The following is a 13,759-nucleotide window of genomic DNA, read 5'->3' on the forward strand; positions in this document are numbered from 1 at the left end:
TTGAACTGTTAAAAAATTTTATTAAAATGTCCAAGGAGTACATTAATGTCCATAGTGTCAGATACCACAGACCCACGGAACACTGCAGCTGACAGCATAACCAACAGAATCCAAAGCTGTTCACACGCACACACACTCACACGCATGCCACACATGCGGCACACGCAAACACTCACGCACATCTCAAAGGGAAAGACCAAAAGACAAACCACCCACCTTAGAAAATATCAGAGCCCCCTCCCACCATGGAGCTGGGGTGGGGGCAGGGCAAGGGGCTGAGGTGGTCAAGGGTAAGGAGCATAAACCAAGACACCCCCAAAAAAGTTGCATCCCCAGAGCCCCCCACTCCAAACAAAGGAAAATTCTTTTGTGACATGGATGACCAAAGATGTGTTATTATTTTTATATTTCTTAAACCAAGAGGAATTATCAAACCTAGAAGGCAAACCTATATCCCTGGGTTTTCTCAACAATGACCATAACATGGAACAGTGGATAATGTCTATATAGCAGGGAACACTAAAGACCATGGTCAAGGATGCGGGTCTAGTTTGCACTTCTCAATCTTTTCCTAAATCTTCCTGTGTGTTAGAGCATGATTATGTTTCAATTCCTTCCCCCCAAAACAGAGAGCAGGGTTTGGAGTCAGCCAGAGGCAGGACTGAATCGTTATTCCTGTCTTGCAAGCCAGTGTCTTTCTCTCATCTGAGCCTCAGTTTTGTCTTGTGTAAAATGGGAAAATAATGGTTCCTAAGTCACTGGGCTGTTGAGAAGATTCAAGGAGGCAGTGTGTGTAAGTCCTTAGCATGGTACCTACTCCATAGTTGTCAACTATGATTAGTACTTCCCAGGAGGGATATAGGCTCAGCCAACACATTTCTTTCTCTACTGAACCCTTAGATGGACCGTATATTTGCTTATTTTTCTTTCCTGCAGAGGGCCATTCTCCACTGTGGTTTTTAACGCTAATCCACAGATGTTACCCAGACTAGAGAGGCTGAGAGTGGACAAAGGACATGGAGGAAAAGCTGTGGATCTTTCCTGCCAGAGATCAGGAAGCTGAATCCCGACTTCTGGCTTGGGGAGAGTTTTTACAGGTTTCAGATTCTGGGGAGGAAGGCAAGGTGAGTTCTTTACAGCTTAGAAAATTAAAAAACTAAGAGAAAAATGTGTGTGTGTGTGTGTGTTTCAGTTTTAACACTGCATATCTCTCTACATGACCGCAGGTAGATGTCACTACTTCAAGTTTTAAGCATTTCTAGTCCACCAGGCGATGAATGGAGGAGACAGGAATAGAGTAGGGGGTAGGGGTGGGACCCATGGCAGGGGCACTACCAATGTCTGCTTGAGGGATGGATATGGGCACCAAGCTAGAAAACTTGGCACCTCCTTGGTCCAGGAAGGAAGTTCTTTGTCCCCTGAGAGATGGAGGGGGAAGAAATCTGGGTTCGTTGAGCCCTAAACATCCTCTCATCCGTGTGTGTGTGTGTGTGTGTGTGTATAAAATTCACCACACATGCAGAACCACCAAATCTCAGCACTGGACTAGACCTGGGAGGGCAAGCAATACAGCTTCCCTTCATTGCCCACAAATTTCTCTGACTATTCTGACCCCTAACTCTGAGGGCACGGAGGGATGTTGTTCCAAAAACATTCCTAAAATTCAGTACATAGGAATTCCACACTCAGTTCATCCACCAAGACTAAGGACTGACTTAGGCTGAAGTCCAAGGTGAAGGAAGAGCAGTCATCAAGTTCAAGCAGTGTGTGTCCATGTAATTTTCTACTCCCAAAGCCAGTGACCTTCACTATAGGCTTCAGCCTGCATTTAGGACATCTGATAGTTTACTAAATCTGAATCTCTGGTGGTAAAAGCAATTCCTTAGTGCGAATCCAAACACACATTCTTGCACCCTTATCAAAGCCTTATTTCCACAACTGGCAGTCAGCCTTGCCAACAAAAGACTAAACCAGTGCAAAGAATGATGATCTTTGCCGATTGTGCTTCCCTGCACTGAGAGATGCTCCCAGAGTTCAGCCTGACTAGAACTGACTTTTCAGACACATGGCTACACCTGCCAAGAGGACCTTGTATATGTAAGAAAAAGGAGAGAGGAGCTTTTTACAAATGGTTATGTATGGGGAGATGTGGTTTGGGACTCAGGGGCTTCCGGACCCTCTTGTTTCTCTCTGGGCTCTGCCTCCCCAGGTGAAGCCTCCAGGGGAGGTGTGGGAAGGGGATTGTGCTTTCTTTTGCCTGGTTCTTCAGCAGAAATTCCCTTCGTCCTTCTCCCAGTCCTCTGCTGGGTGCTTCTTGTGTTTTCTGCGCTCCTTGTGCGATTTGTGGTGGTGATGCTGGTGGTGGTGTTGGTGGTGGTGATGGTGTCGCCGCATCCGATGGGATCGTCTGGCTGCAGGGGAGTGAGGGACGACAGGAACGTGGCAAAAGCTGATGAGAGGTGGGTGGCCTGATGGAACAGGCTTCCTCGGGGGAGTGGGAAATGGAGGGAACACCAGGGAAGCTAGTAAGTTCTCACTTATCTGCAAGGCCGTATTATCAGGCAGTCATTCAACCAGATCAATATATGTAGTCATGAGATGCTTAATTGGAGGCTACAAGTAGCTGGAAACTTTTGTTGGGGTGTCTGGGGGAAGCCACTTACGTTTGGTGCAGACGATTTGGGGCCGATCCCATTTGCCATTGCTCCGGCATCGGATGATGGCCACGTGGTGCTGGGCAAATCCTTCATCGCACTGGTAGCGTACAGTGGCGTGGACATTATACTTGGCCTTGCGGGCACCAATGGGCAAGGCATTCTCCACTGCTGGAGGGGGACCACACAGCACTGGGGAGAGAGGAACCTCCAGTTAAAGAAGTGGGTGGGACTGCGGCTGAACTGGTTTCATCTCTTGTTGAGATGAACCCTCAACAGGTCCCACCTTTTGCCCAGCTGTGACCTCAAAGGGCTAGAAGTGGATGTCTCCTCCACCCAAACCAGGAGCTGCTGAGTGGCAGGAACCTCCTGGACACATCCCAACCCCTAATTCTTGTGCATGATGGGAATGAAGGAGATGGGAGGCAAGAATAATCTGAGCAAATGAATGGAAAATAGGATATGAAAATTGGCAAGGAAACAGAAGCAAGAATGAAGAAAAGTATAAGAGAAAGGTGGACATGAGAATATACATATACATATATATGTTTCCTTAATATGTAAAGAGCTCTTACAAATCAATAAGACCAATGAACCGATAGAAAATTAGGCAAAGGAAATGAACTGGTAGGTCACAGGAAATCAAATACATATAAACAGCTTATCAACATATGAAGAGCTGGTTATTCTCATCCTCGAAGATGTGCAAACAATGATAACAATGAGATACTGTTTTTCAGGACTTAGATGAACAAAGAACAAAAAGTTTGAGAACACAGAGTTGGCAAGGGTGGGGGGAAAATGGGTACCCTCACATAGTGCTGAAGCGTGAAAACTGGGCTGGACTGACTCCTACATTTACAAACTTAAATAAAACAACGAACCAGTGACAGGCAGGAGGGAAGGTTGGGGGAGAAGGGGTGGGAGGGAGAGTAGCAGCATACCTGTGCCCTTCTTACAGACATAGGGGAGGTTGTAGTTGCAGGGAACATCATTCCAGTGCCCGCTCTCATGTGCCACCATCACCACACAGTCCTCCCCACCCGCGAAGAAATTGTCGGGCTGGTTCTCCCTCCAGTTCTCATATTGCTGTAAGAATGGGGAGCAGGGGGTGCTCAGGGGACATGCAGCCTGTCCCAGGCTCTGGCACTGGCACTGTGGGATTCCCCTGGCCAGACCACTCAAACTCTTAGGGACTCAGTGTTTCCATCTCTACAATGGGCACTGTTCTGCCTGCCCTGAGGGTGGCTGCCACTACAGTCCAAGTCAACCCTTCTCTAGCTGCAAGGCTGTGGTGCCCTCCTCCCTGGTCCTCCTGCCTCGTCTCACTCCCTGACAGTCTGTTTTCCACATGGGTCACTCATTGTTAGATAAATAGTTGAACAAAAGGTGACCTCAGACTGGAAGTCCAGGAGAGCTTCCCTGAGGAGGCAACAGGAGAGCTGAAGGAAGACTCAAGGATAAGAACAGCGCAGGCAGGGAACAGAGTTCTAAGCAGAGGGACTAGCTAATGCAAAGGCCCTGAGGCAGGACTGAGCTTGTCCTGTCTGAGGAACAGAACAGAGGCCAGGAGGGCTGGGGCTGCTTGATCCAGTTCGAGTGAGTCAGAGAGTGGGCCGGGGCCAGTTCTCATGGCAGAAGAGAGGAGGTGGATTTCTTTTCTAATTGTGGTAAAAAATATATAATATAAAATTTACTAAAGTGAAGCCAGAGGGCCAGGTCATTGCAGCTTACCCAGAACTCTCCATTCTAGGCAGGGCCCAAGTCAACAGTCTGACTGCAGGTACCCAGGTCCCCAGGCTGCCACCACTCACCAGCCCCGTGTTGTCCGTCCACTGGAAATCCCTCTCCACGATCCTGTCGTTTAGGCCGATCCATGTGTTTTCATGCCCAAAACCTGTGGGGTGTGGGGTGTCGTGAGGGCTGGGTACTTGCACCTCCCCCAGCCTAGGTTGCTGGCTGGAGGCCAGGTTGGGGGTGTGGGAGGGGAGACTCAGCCCCCTGCCCAGCCTGAAGGTGGGCTGGAAGGGGAAGTGGATGAAGATGAGAAGGGAGGGGGCGTACCCAGAGCCCCTCCCCCAGTTCTGGGTTTGAGCTGGAAGGGAGGACCCCAGCCCCTCTGCCAGCCTGTGGGCTGTGGGCTGCAGGCCACGTCCCCCCATTCCCTAGCAGGCTGAGGCTCTGGCTGCCCTCATACTTGGGGAGTGGGGTTGAGGCATGGAAAGGGCCGGAATTAGGCTCCTGGCCTTGTCACAATTTGTGGCTTAAACAAAAGGCCAGAGGAAACAATAAAGACAAGTCAGATCTTTGCAGAAATGAGAGAGTAGGGGCTAAGAGAGCCAGCGAGCAAGGCTGGACAGGGCAGGCAGGTGAATCTAAATGAGCCAATCAGTCACTGAGGAGGGAGGAAGCAGCTGGATGCATGTGCGTTTGATTACATAGAGGAAAAAAGCCAGTGAACCAGGGAATGAACAAATTAAAGAATTAACAGGGGATGGGATGGGGAAAATGTGAGTAAATAAATGGATGAAAAAGGGCAGAAGGAATAATGAGTAAATCAATAAATGCCGGATTTAATTTATGGGACACCCGTCTTTCTCTAAATCTCTGCTCCTCCCTCATTTCATCCCCCGCACCACAGATGCTTCTCCATCACCCTCTGTTCCCTGGCCCTGTTTTAACTGTCATCAGTGCCCTGAGAACCAGCTAAATTTTAGGATAGACTTATTTAATTAGATATTTACTTGTTTGACTATATCCTCTTCAAGAACGTCACTCCCTAAGGACAGGGCAATGTGTGTCTCTGTGCCTGAAACAGTGCCTGACACATAGCAGGTGCTCAGTAAATAGTCGGAGAATGAATGAAGTGAATGAATGAACTGACAAGTGAATAAATAGACACTTGAATTAATAAGTGGTCAGGGCTTGCATTAATGAACATAGCTTCAGAAAGGTAGCGTCTTCAGGACCCTGGGGGGATGCCCTGACAAAGGGACTGTAAAGGCCACCCCTGCCCACCCCAGAGTCCCTACTGTTAATGAAGCCGTGTTCTTCGGGTGAGTGGATGCTGGTCAGGTGGCCGGCTCGACGGCGGCAGTCCCTCTCGGCATCCTCCCATGCCCGCCGATGGGCGAAGTAGCGGTAGCAGTGGCCCTGAAACTTGTGCCAGCCATGGTCACAGCCCTCTGTGTCTGGGAGGTGGAAAGGGAGCATGAAGGGGGCTGGCCTCAAGCCGAGGCCTGCCTTGCCAGCCATAAGCACACCAGCCCACCAGAGAGAGGGCCCAATCCAAGGTAACTGTGGGGCTAAATCAACCCTCTCCCTGGGCCCATCCCCCAGCCCCCACTCTGTCCCCCCACCTTTTCACCTCCCTCCTCCCATATTTACTTCTTTTCTCTGTTGCAGGAAGAGATTCAGCTGGAAGATCATTACACCCATCCCCTCTTATCCCAACTCTAATGTCTCATTCTCTGATCTGGCCACATCCTGGGACCTCAGGAAATGGTCTCAGGAAAGCCTAAAATTTCCCTCCTGGGAAAAAACTCAAATAGACATTTCTCCCAAAAAGATATACAAATGGCCAACAAGCACATGAAAAGATGCTCAACAACGTGAATCATTAGGAAACACAAATCAGAATCACAATGGGATACCACCTCATACCCACTAGGATGGCTATAATTTTTTTAAAAAAAGAAAATAATAAGCGCTGGCAAGGATATGGAGAAATTGGAACCCTCGTGCATTGCTGGTGGGAATGTAAAATGGTGTAGCCCCTGTGGAAAACAGTCTGGCAACTCCTCAAAAAGTTAAACACGGAATTACCACATGACCCAGCCATTCTACTCCTGGGTACACCAAAAAGAATGGGGAAAAAACAAAAAGAATGGAAAACAGGTATTGAAACAAAAACGTGTACATGAACATTCATAGCAGCACTATGCACATTAGCCACAAGGGGGAAACAACCCAAAGGTCCATCAAGTGATGAATGGATAAACAAAATGTGGCCCATCCAATGGAATACGATTCAGCCATAAAAAGGAATGAAGCACTGACACGTGCTACAATGTGCATGAACCCTGAAAAACATCATGCTGAGTGAAAGAAGCCAGATACAAAAAGACACAGAGCGTATGACTACATTTATATGAAACATATAAAATAGGCAAATCCATAGAGACAGAAAGTAGATTAGTGGTTGCCAGGGGCTGGAGGGGAGGAATGGGGAGTGATGGCTAATGGGGACAGGATTTCCTTTGGGGCTGATGAAAATGTCTTGGAACTAGCTAGAGGTGGTGGTTGCACAACATTGTGAATGTACTGAATGCCACTGAACTGTACACTCTAAAAAGGTTAATTCTATGTTATGTGAATTTTATCTCAAGAAAATTATTCGCCTCCTGCCTGTCTGACTCACGGCCATGGAACCAGAGGCAGAGACCTGGAGCTCCATATGTGGGAAGCTTGTGGTCCAGCACCCAACCCTGCTCCTGGTACTGTTTCTGGGGTCTTGGCAGAGACTCACCTTTCTCACAGAGGCTGCCCCCGTAGCTGGGGAGGCAAAGGCAGACGAAGGCGTTGACCTCGTCGATGCAGGTGCCTCCATTCTCACAGGGGCTGGAGATGCAGTCATCTATATCTGGAGGGGAAGGTGGGGCTGAGTCAGAGGTCAGCCTCCCCGTGGCTCCCAGTCCCCACGGAGAACCAGGCAGAAGATGCGGTCATGACCCTACCATCTATCCCAGACCTGAGTACAACAGCGGTGGTCTGCACTGATGGCCCAATGACTCTGGAGGTCAAGGGGGTGGAACCTCACACAACTGATGTGAATTAGCATCAATGAGAGGAGATGCCACTGGGCTGGCTGAAAGCCAGAGTGTGCAGGACATTCCCCCTGACTCCAGAACAGTGAAGGTGGGTCTGGCAAACAGACCCATAGAATGTCGAAGCTGAAGGGTCTTCAGAATGTGGAGCACTTACAAGGATTTGCACAGAATCACGAAGTTGTTTGTAGGTACAGGGAGCAATCAGTTGAGCACCTCTTCTCCCAGTCCCTGTGTAGATAGTGCCTGAGGCATGTATGATGCCAGGCAAGTCACTTGCCCTCTCTGAGACTCAGTTTCTTTTTTCTTGCAAAGTGGTGATAATAATAGCACCTCCACAGCGGTGGTTGTGAGTAGAGTCAATGGAAGAGCTCAAGAAATTGTATCATTTATAATTGTTATAATTTCATAATTTGTCATATTTCTTGCGTTGGGCTTTGGGGCTAGCTTCCAACAGTTCTAGTGGTGGTGCCTATACCCCTGCCCACCCAGGAGAGGGTAGGCGATCCCCTGGGGCCCTTTGCTGGTGGGAGTCTGAGCCTTACCATCCCTTTGTCTTCCCCTTCCCCACCCTTGCCTTGTAATAATGGGAGGCAGCACACCAGAGCCTCAGCCCTGAGGATGAAACCTCAGATGGTTGTTGCTGAGGCTGATTTACTGGAGCCAAGGAGTGAGGGAGGGGAAGGGAGCATCTGAAGCCAGCATTTCGTGATCCCTGATCCTCATGGGGATGGCTGCTGGGATAGACCCCAGGGCTCTGAGTCAAACAAGTCTGTGTTCAGATCCTGAGTCTGGGGTACTCACCGATCTCACAGTTCTCTCCAGCAAAGCCCTGGTCACAGCTACAGCCGTACATGGTGCCATTGGCTTTACAGGTGCCCCCATGCAGGCAAGGGTTGTTCTCACAGGGATCCGAGGGGACTGCAGGATGGACAGGAGTACGGGAAGGAGTCAGACCACCAAGTCTGCCTCGCAGGGAATCCAGACCTCAGACCCCTAAAGGCCCTCTCATTTCACCCCTCTCTGTGGAGTCCCCTCTATAATTTCCCAATAACTGATTGCCAACTTCCTCTCACATGCCCCTGTGATGAGCTTACTCTTTTCAGGAACTGCCCAAAGCACCTGTGGGATGCCCTGGCTATGGCAAAGTCCTTCCTTGGACTGAACTAGAATGGGATTCCTGCAGCTTCTCTTAGGAAGTCTTCTCACAGAACATGGTTTAAGTGCCCTCCTTGACTTATCCCCATTTTTCTAGAAATACCCAACTGGTCATTGTGCTTCTCATACTTTGGAGCAAAGAAGTGGACATAGGTTCTAGATGGGGTATGAATGGCACTGGGACCAGTGGGAACCATCGCTTCCTTCATCCTTGTGTCTCAACCTCTTCTGATGCAACCTCAGTGGTTACAGTGTGGAGAAGTGGTGGATTATAGCAGTAATAACCATAGGCTGTGCAGTCAGAGAGGCTGGTTCAATTCCTGCCTCTGCCACTCACTAGGGAACCCTGGGCAAATTACTTCTGTGAATTTCAGTTGCCTCATTTACGAAATGAAAATAAAAATAGCTCATCCTGCTCTCCCAATCCTGACCATAATGCCATGACTGGCTCTCTGTATATCAGCCTGGGGCCTCTTGAGGGGTCTCAACATTGCTTAACACGGACAGGGCATCCAGGGGGAGTTGAATGTGAGGCCCTGTCCACCTCTCTCATTCCTCAGCGTGGTTTCCCTGGAGGCAGGAGGGTCACCCCTCCCCATCTCAGGGGCTCAGAGGCCTTGGTGGGTGGTTTCTGGACCACCCTGGAGTCTTGGAGGGGCAGAGCAAGAACCCCCATGTACCCCAGATGACCCCTATCCCTTGTCAGGACAGTGTCAACCCTTCCACTGCAAGATACTAGAACCGAGACCCAGAGAAGGGCAGGGCCTAGCTCAAAGCCACTCAGCAGGACAGTACAAGAGCCAAGACTGGCCAACGGGGCTCTGGAAGCCCAGTTTAAGGCCCTCTCTCCAGGCCCTATAACCTAGAATTTGTTTCTGTTTTGTCCTGGTCTGGAGGCCCACAAGAAACTGAGACAATGACAAGCCGTCACCTCCTCCCTGATCTTCTGGACTCCGCCTTCACCCTTAACAGGTTGTTCTCCCCACAGCTGCCAGAGGGAGCCCATGTAAACCTGAGTCAGGTCATGTCCCTCCTCTGCCTAGACTCCTCCATGGCTCCCCATTGCCCTCATAGGAAAAGCCAAAATCCTTACCTCAGCCCACAGGGCCCCGTGCAATGTTCCCCAATATCTCCCTGCCGGATCCTCCTCTCCCTCCTTCACTTACTCCACTCCAGCCACGCTGACCCTGCTGTTCCTCCTACACACCAAGCACGGTCCTGCCTCAGGGCCTTTGTACAGGCTATTCCGTCTGCCTGAACTGCTTTTCCCCCAGATCTCTGCATGGCTCCTCTCTCACCTCCTTTAGGCTTGCCCAAATTCATCCTAACCCCCCTTCCAAAACCAAAACCCACCCACTGGCATCCCTCATCCTTTGCTTTACTTTTCTCTTTTGTCTTTATTACTTTCTAACCTCCAATATAATTTATTAGGACCATCGTTTCTTATCAATGCCTCCCCCCAGAGCAGTGATGTTCCACATGGCAGCCACGCACAGCTATTTAAGTTTAAATTAATTAAAATGGAATAAAAGTTAAAACGCAGTTCCTCAGTCACAGTAGCCACATTTCAAGTGCTCAGTAGCCACCAATAGCTTGTTGCTATTGTATTAGACTGCGTAGCTCGAGAACATTTCCATCATTGGGAAAGTTCTAGAGCATTGCTCTAGAATGTCAGCTTCCAGAGGACAAGGGACTCGGTCTCAACATGGTGCCTGGAATACAGCAAGCACTCAGTAGTTGCTTGCTAACTGCATAAAGGTAGCTGCTGGCCTGCCCGCAGTGACTGAAGCCTGTCCCTGGGGCAGTGGCGTGTACCACCACGGATGGCCAGAGAGGCCTGTGGCTATGTCTGTGCCTGGTGCCACCCTGGCACGTGCGGGCACATGCGTGGGGCTGCCAGGCGCCGGGACGTGTAAGCCCCACCAGGTGCCCTGAGCTGCTGACACCTGCCCACAGACTGGCGGTGACTCAGTCGCTTGCTGGTGCTGCATTTATTTTTGGCTTCATTAGCATTTCTGCTGCAAGCAGTAGGTGAGTAGGCGCCCAGGTCTCCCCCAGAACTGGCTGCCTCCCTCCACCCCGGCTGCCCATGGCTTGAGTCTGGAGCCGAAAAAACCAACAAAGTCCAAGACAGATCCAGCCGTGGCCCTGGGGGCTCCTCTCAACACACTTTCCTTAGCACCCTTCTTTGTGGTTTCCCTCCCACCTGACCACTCCTTCTCTAGTTCCTTTGGCCTTGGGCAAGCTTACCCCCTCCCCAAGACCTCAGGGCGTTTTGTTTTGTTTTATGTCAATGAAATAAGCATCTTAGAGCCCAGTGATTGAGACAGAGACTGTTGTCAGCCTGGATTCAAACGTTATCCTTGACACTCCCCAGCTGCATGACTGCACAAGTCACTTGACTTCCCTGTGCCTCAGTATCCCCATCTGTAAAGTTAGGATCGTACTAGAACTTGTTCCTCAAGGACATTAAAAAGATTAACCAAGATGATTCCAGTAAAGTGCTCAGACCAACCCAAGCACAAAGGCAGTCACCAATAAGCATAAGCCTTTATTGATGCAAGTGCCCCTGCCCAGGGTCCACCTGCCTCCTGGGCATCTAAGAAAAGAAGATGCAGCCCCAGACACAACCCAGAGATGACAGGGTGGGTGATGAAACCCTGCATCCGCTGTTTCCATCACCACGACACTTTGTCTTCAAAAAAAAGGAGCAAGTGTAAAACCAATCGTGTTAATAAGAGTGTTTTGCAACTCAGAAAAAGTGTGTCTTTTAATTAGCTGCTGCTGCTTTTTTTTTTTTTTTTTATGCTCACTTGACAGAAAGAATAGCTCAATATGGCAGGACCTAAAAAATAAAGGGCTGGAATTTGCAGGCTGAGTTATGGGCAGACCTGGCCCCAGGAGAACAGGGTGAGGGCTTTCTCTGGACTCCGCTGGGCATAGAGCAACCAAGGCACATGTGGATTTGGGTGCCAATTGAGGTTTGATCACTGACTAGCTGGTAGTGACACACCTCCCTGAGCCTCAGTTTGCTGTCTACAAAATGGGGGTGATGCATCCCACCACTCTCACCCCTTCCCAGCACCCACTTTACCTGTGGCTTGAGGCCCCCCCACGTTTTGCACCACTGAATTCCAGCTGCAATTCAACACTTGTCCAGGAAGGCCTCCCTGCCATGTCTCCTCCCTCCGGCCCCACCCCAGGGGGGTTGCCTGTAACCAGCTCTGTCTTCCCCAGACTGAGGCATCGCTGAAGGCAGGACCCCAACATCACACAACACTGTCAGCTGAGAGTGGTCATGAACATGATTTGCTGACTGTACTCATCCTCCAAAACCAAATTCCGCCCAACACCTCATCATTGCCTCATTGCTCGCTGTGCATAAAACACATCAAACGCAGCTTCACCTCCTGGCCTTTGCCCAGGCTAGTGCCTCTGCCAGGAATACGCTTTCTGTAATTCAACTCTGCCTAATGAGCTCCCGCCTTCAACATCATCCCCTGCTAGAAACCTACCCAGGCACCCAAGAACAATCCTTCCTCCCAGCTCTGGCCCACCCCAGCCCCTGGTTCCTGAGCGCAAACACAGTGACCTGGATGAGACCACGAGCTTCCAACTCACCCTCCTCTGCACTCCCATTTGCAGGGGTTCCTGGCAGGGCTGGCTCCTCTCCACTTGCTGCCTCCTCCCAGAAGCTCTCCACACCTGGGCTCCCCGCCAGGACCTCCAGCTCAAACTCCTCTGGGCCCAGGGAGGCAGGCAGCAGGGTGCTGGGGGAGTCCCACGGCACTATAGGCTCCCCCGAGGAAACTGAAACGGGCTTGTCCTCGCTGGCTGCTGTCGGTGTCCAAGGAGGAAGAGCGGGCTCCCCTGAGGGGCTGCCCTCATGTGGAGGCTCCAAGCCTCTCAGGGTGCCCTGGGTCACCATCTGGCCCTCCGGCTCTGGATGGGGTTGGGAGCTTGAGGAGGCCATTGTGGACATGGCCAGGACCCCAACCTTGTCCCCCAGGTCCAGGGACATGAGGGACATCACCACACTTGTATCCACAGCCACTTGAGGGCTCAAGGTGGGGCTTTCATCTCCCTCAACCACGTGGGATCCAGGTTCCCAATTCCCACCAGCATCGCTGGTGTCTAGTGTGGCCATGGAATCCCTGGGACCCACTGTGGCTCCTCCATCTGTAGCAGCCGAAGGCTCCAAATGTGGGGTGACCTTGGGCATCAAGGAGACCCCAGGGACCCTCAAGAGCACAGATGGGGAATGGGGGTCTAGCCCTTCACTGTGCAGTGACGGCCACATGCCCTGTGCCGCGTCCATGTTGGCCTGCAAGCTGGAAGTGGGGGTCTCTGCTGTGTTGAAGACCCCAGACTCAGACCCCAAGATGCCTCTGGCTCCCATGGGCTCAGTGGCAGTCTCAGTGGGAGTGACGGCTGCCACCACATTCCCATCCACAGAAGCCTGTGGGTTGGATCTGGGGTGCTCAGCTTTGCTGAGCCCAGTAGGGCTGGTCCCCCCAGTGTTTCCGAAGTCTGCTCTGAAGGAGTTAGGACCAGCTCCAGCTTGTGTGTCTGTGGCTGCCTGCAAAGGAGCTGTAGGACTTCCTTCGCCATGGCTGCTGAGCGTCGGGGATGTGGCCTCTCCACCTTGTCCCGTCAGGCCCAAGGAGGAGGGCAGGGAATACACTTCTGGATGGATGGGATCCTGGGGGCTGGCCTCGATCTCTGAGGCAGGGGAGGGTGGGGCAGCGGCCATGGCTTCACTATACCCCTTTACCTCACTGGCATCGGTGGGGAGGGGCGTAGGGTGTGACAGGAGCCACAGTTTGGGGGCACGAAGCATGGCCATGACAGGGAGGTCTGGAGAAATGACTGTGGGAGAAGCCTCCCAGCGGGCTGTGCTGGGGCCCTTCAAGGGGTTGGGAGCCAAGGCAGTGGCCTCCGAGGAGGACCAGGGCAGGTCGGGGGTGGCTGGCCTCACACTGGGGCCCTTGGCTTCCTCTAGTTCCAGGCCAAGGGTGATGGGTGGGACCATGGTTGGGGGCCACAGCCAGGGCTCTGGGGGGCTCGTGCCACCAGGGGAACCTGAAACAATATCAACAGTAATTATAATTATCTCTCAGC

At 51.3% G+C, this 13,759-nt stretch overlaps 1 protein-coding gene across 1 annotated transcript in view; it reads right to left on the reverse strand.

Annotated features, from left to right (window-relative positions):
- Positions 1 to 13,759, reverse strand: part of NCAN (neurocan) — a 24,864-nt gene continuing 11,105 nt past the window's right edge. The window contains exons 8-15 of the mRNA XM_036846580.1: positions 12,260 to 13,720; positions 8,285 to 8,401; positions 7,183 to 7,296; positions 5,687 to 5,845; positions 4,469 to 4,551; positions 3,599 to 3,743; positions 2,664 to 2,846; positions 1 to 2,411 (exon numbers count right to left, since the gene is read on the reverse strand). Coding sequence (XP_036702475.1) covers positions 2,266 to 2,411; positions 2,664 to 2,846; positions 3,599 to 3,743; positions 4,469 to 4,551; positions 5,687 to 5,845; positions 7,183 to 7,296; positions 8,285 to 8,401; positions 12,260 to 13,720 — 2,408 coding nt within the window. The 3' untranslated portion in view covers positions 1 to 2,265. The remainder of the gene's footprint in view (positions 2,412 to 2,663; positions 2,847 to 3,598; positions 3,744 to 4,468; positions 4,552 to 5,686; positions 5,846 to 7,182; positions 7,297 to 8,284; positions 8,402 to 12,259; positions 13,721 to 13,759) is intronic.

This window comes from Balaenoptera musculus, chromosome 3, assembly GCF_009873245.2.
Source record: "Balaenoptera musculus isolate JJ_BM4_2016_0621 chromosome 3, mBalMus1.pri.v3, whole genome shotgun sequence".
Classification (NCBI taxonomy): Eukaryota; Metazoa; Chordata; class Mammalia; order Artiodactyla; family Balaenopteridae; genus Balaenoptera; species Balaenoptera musculus.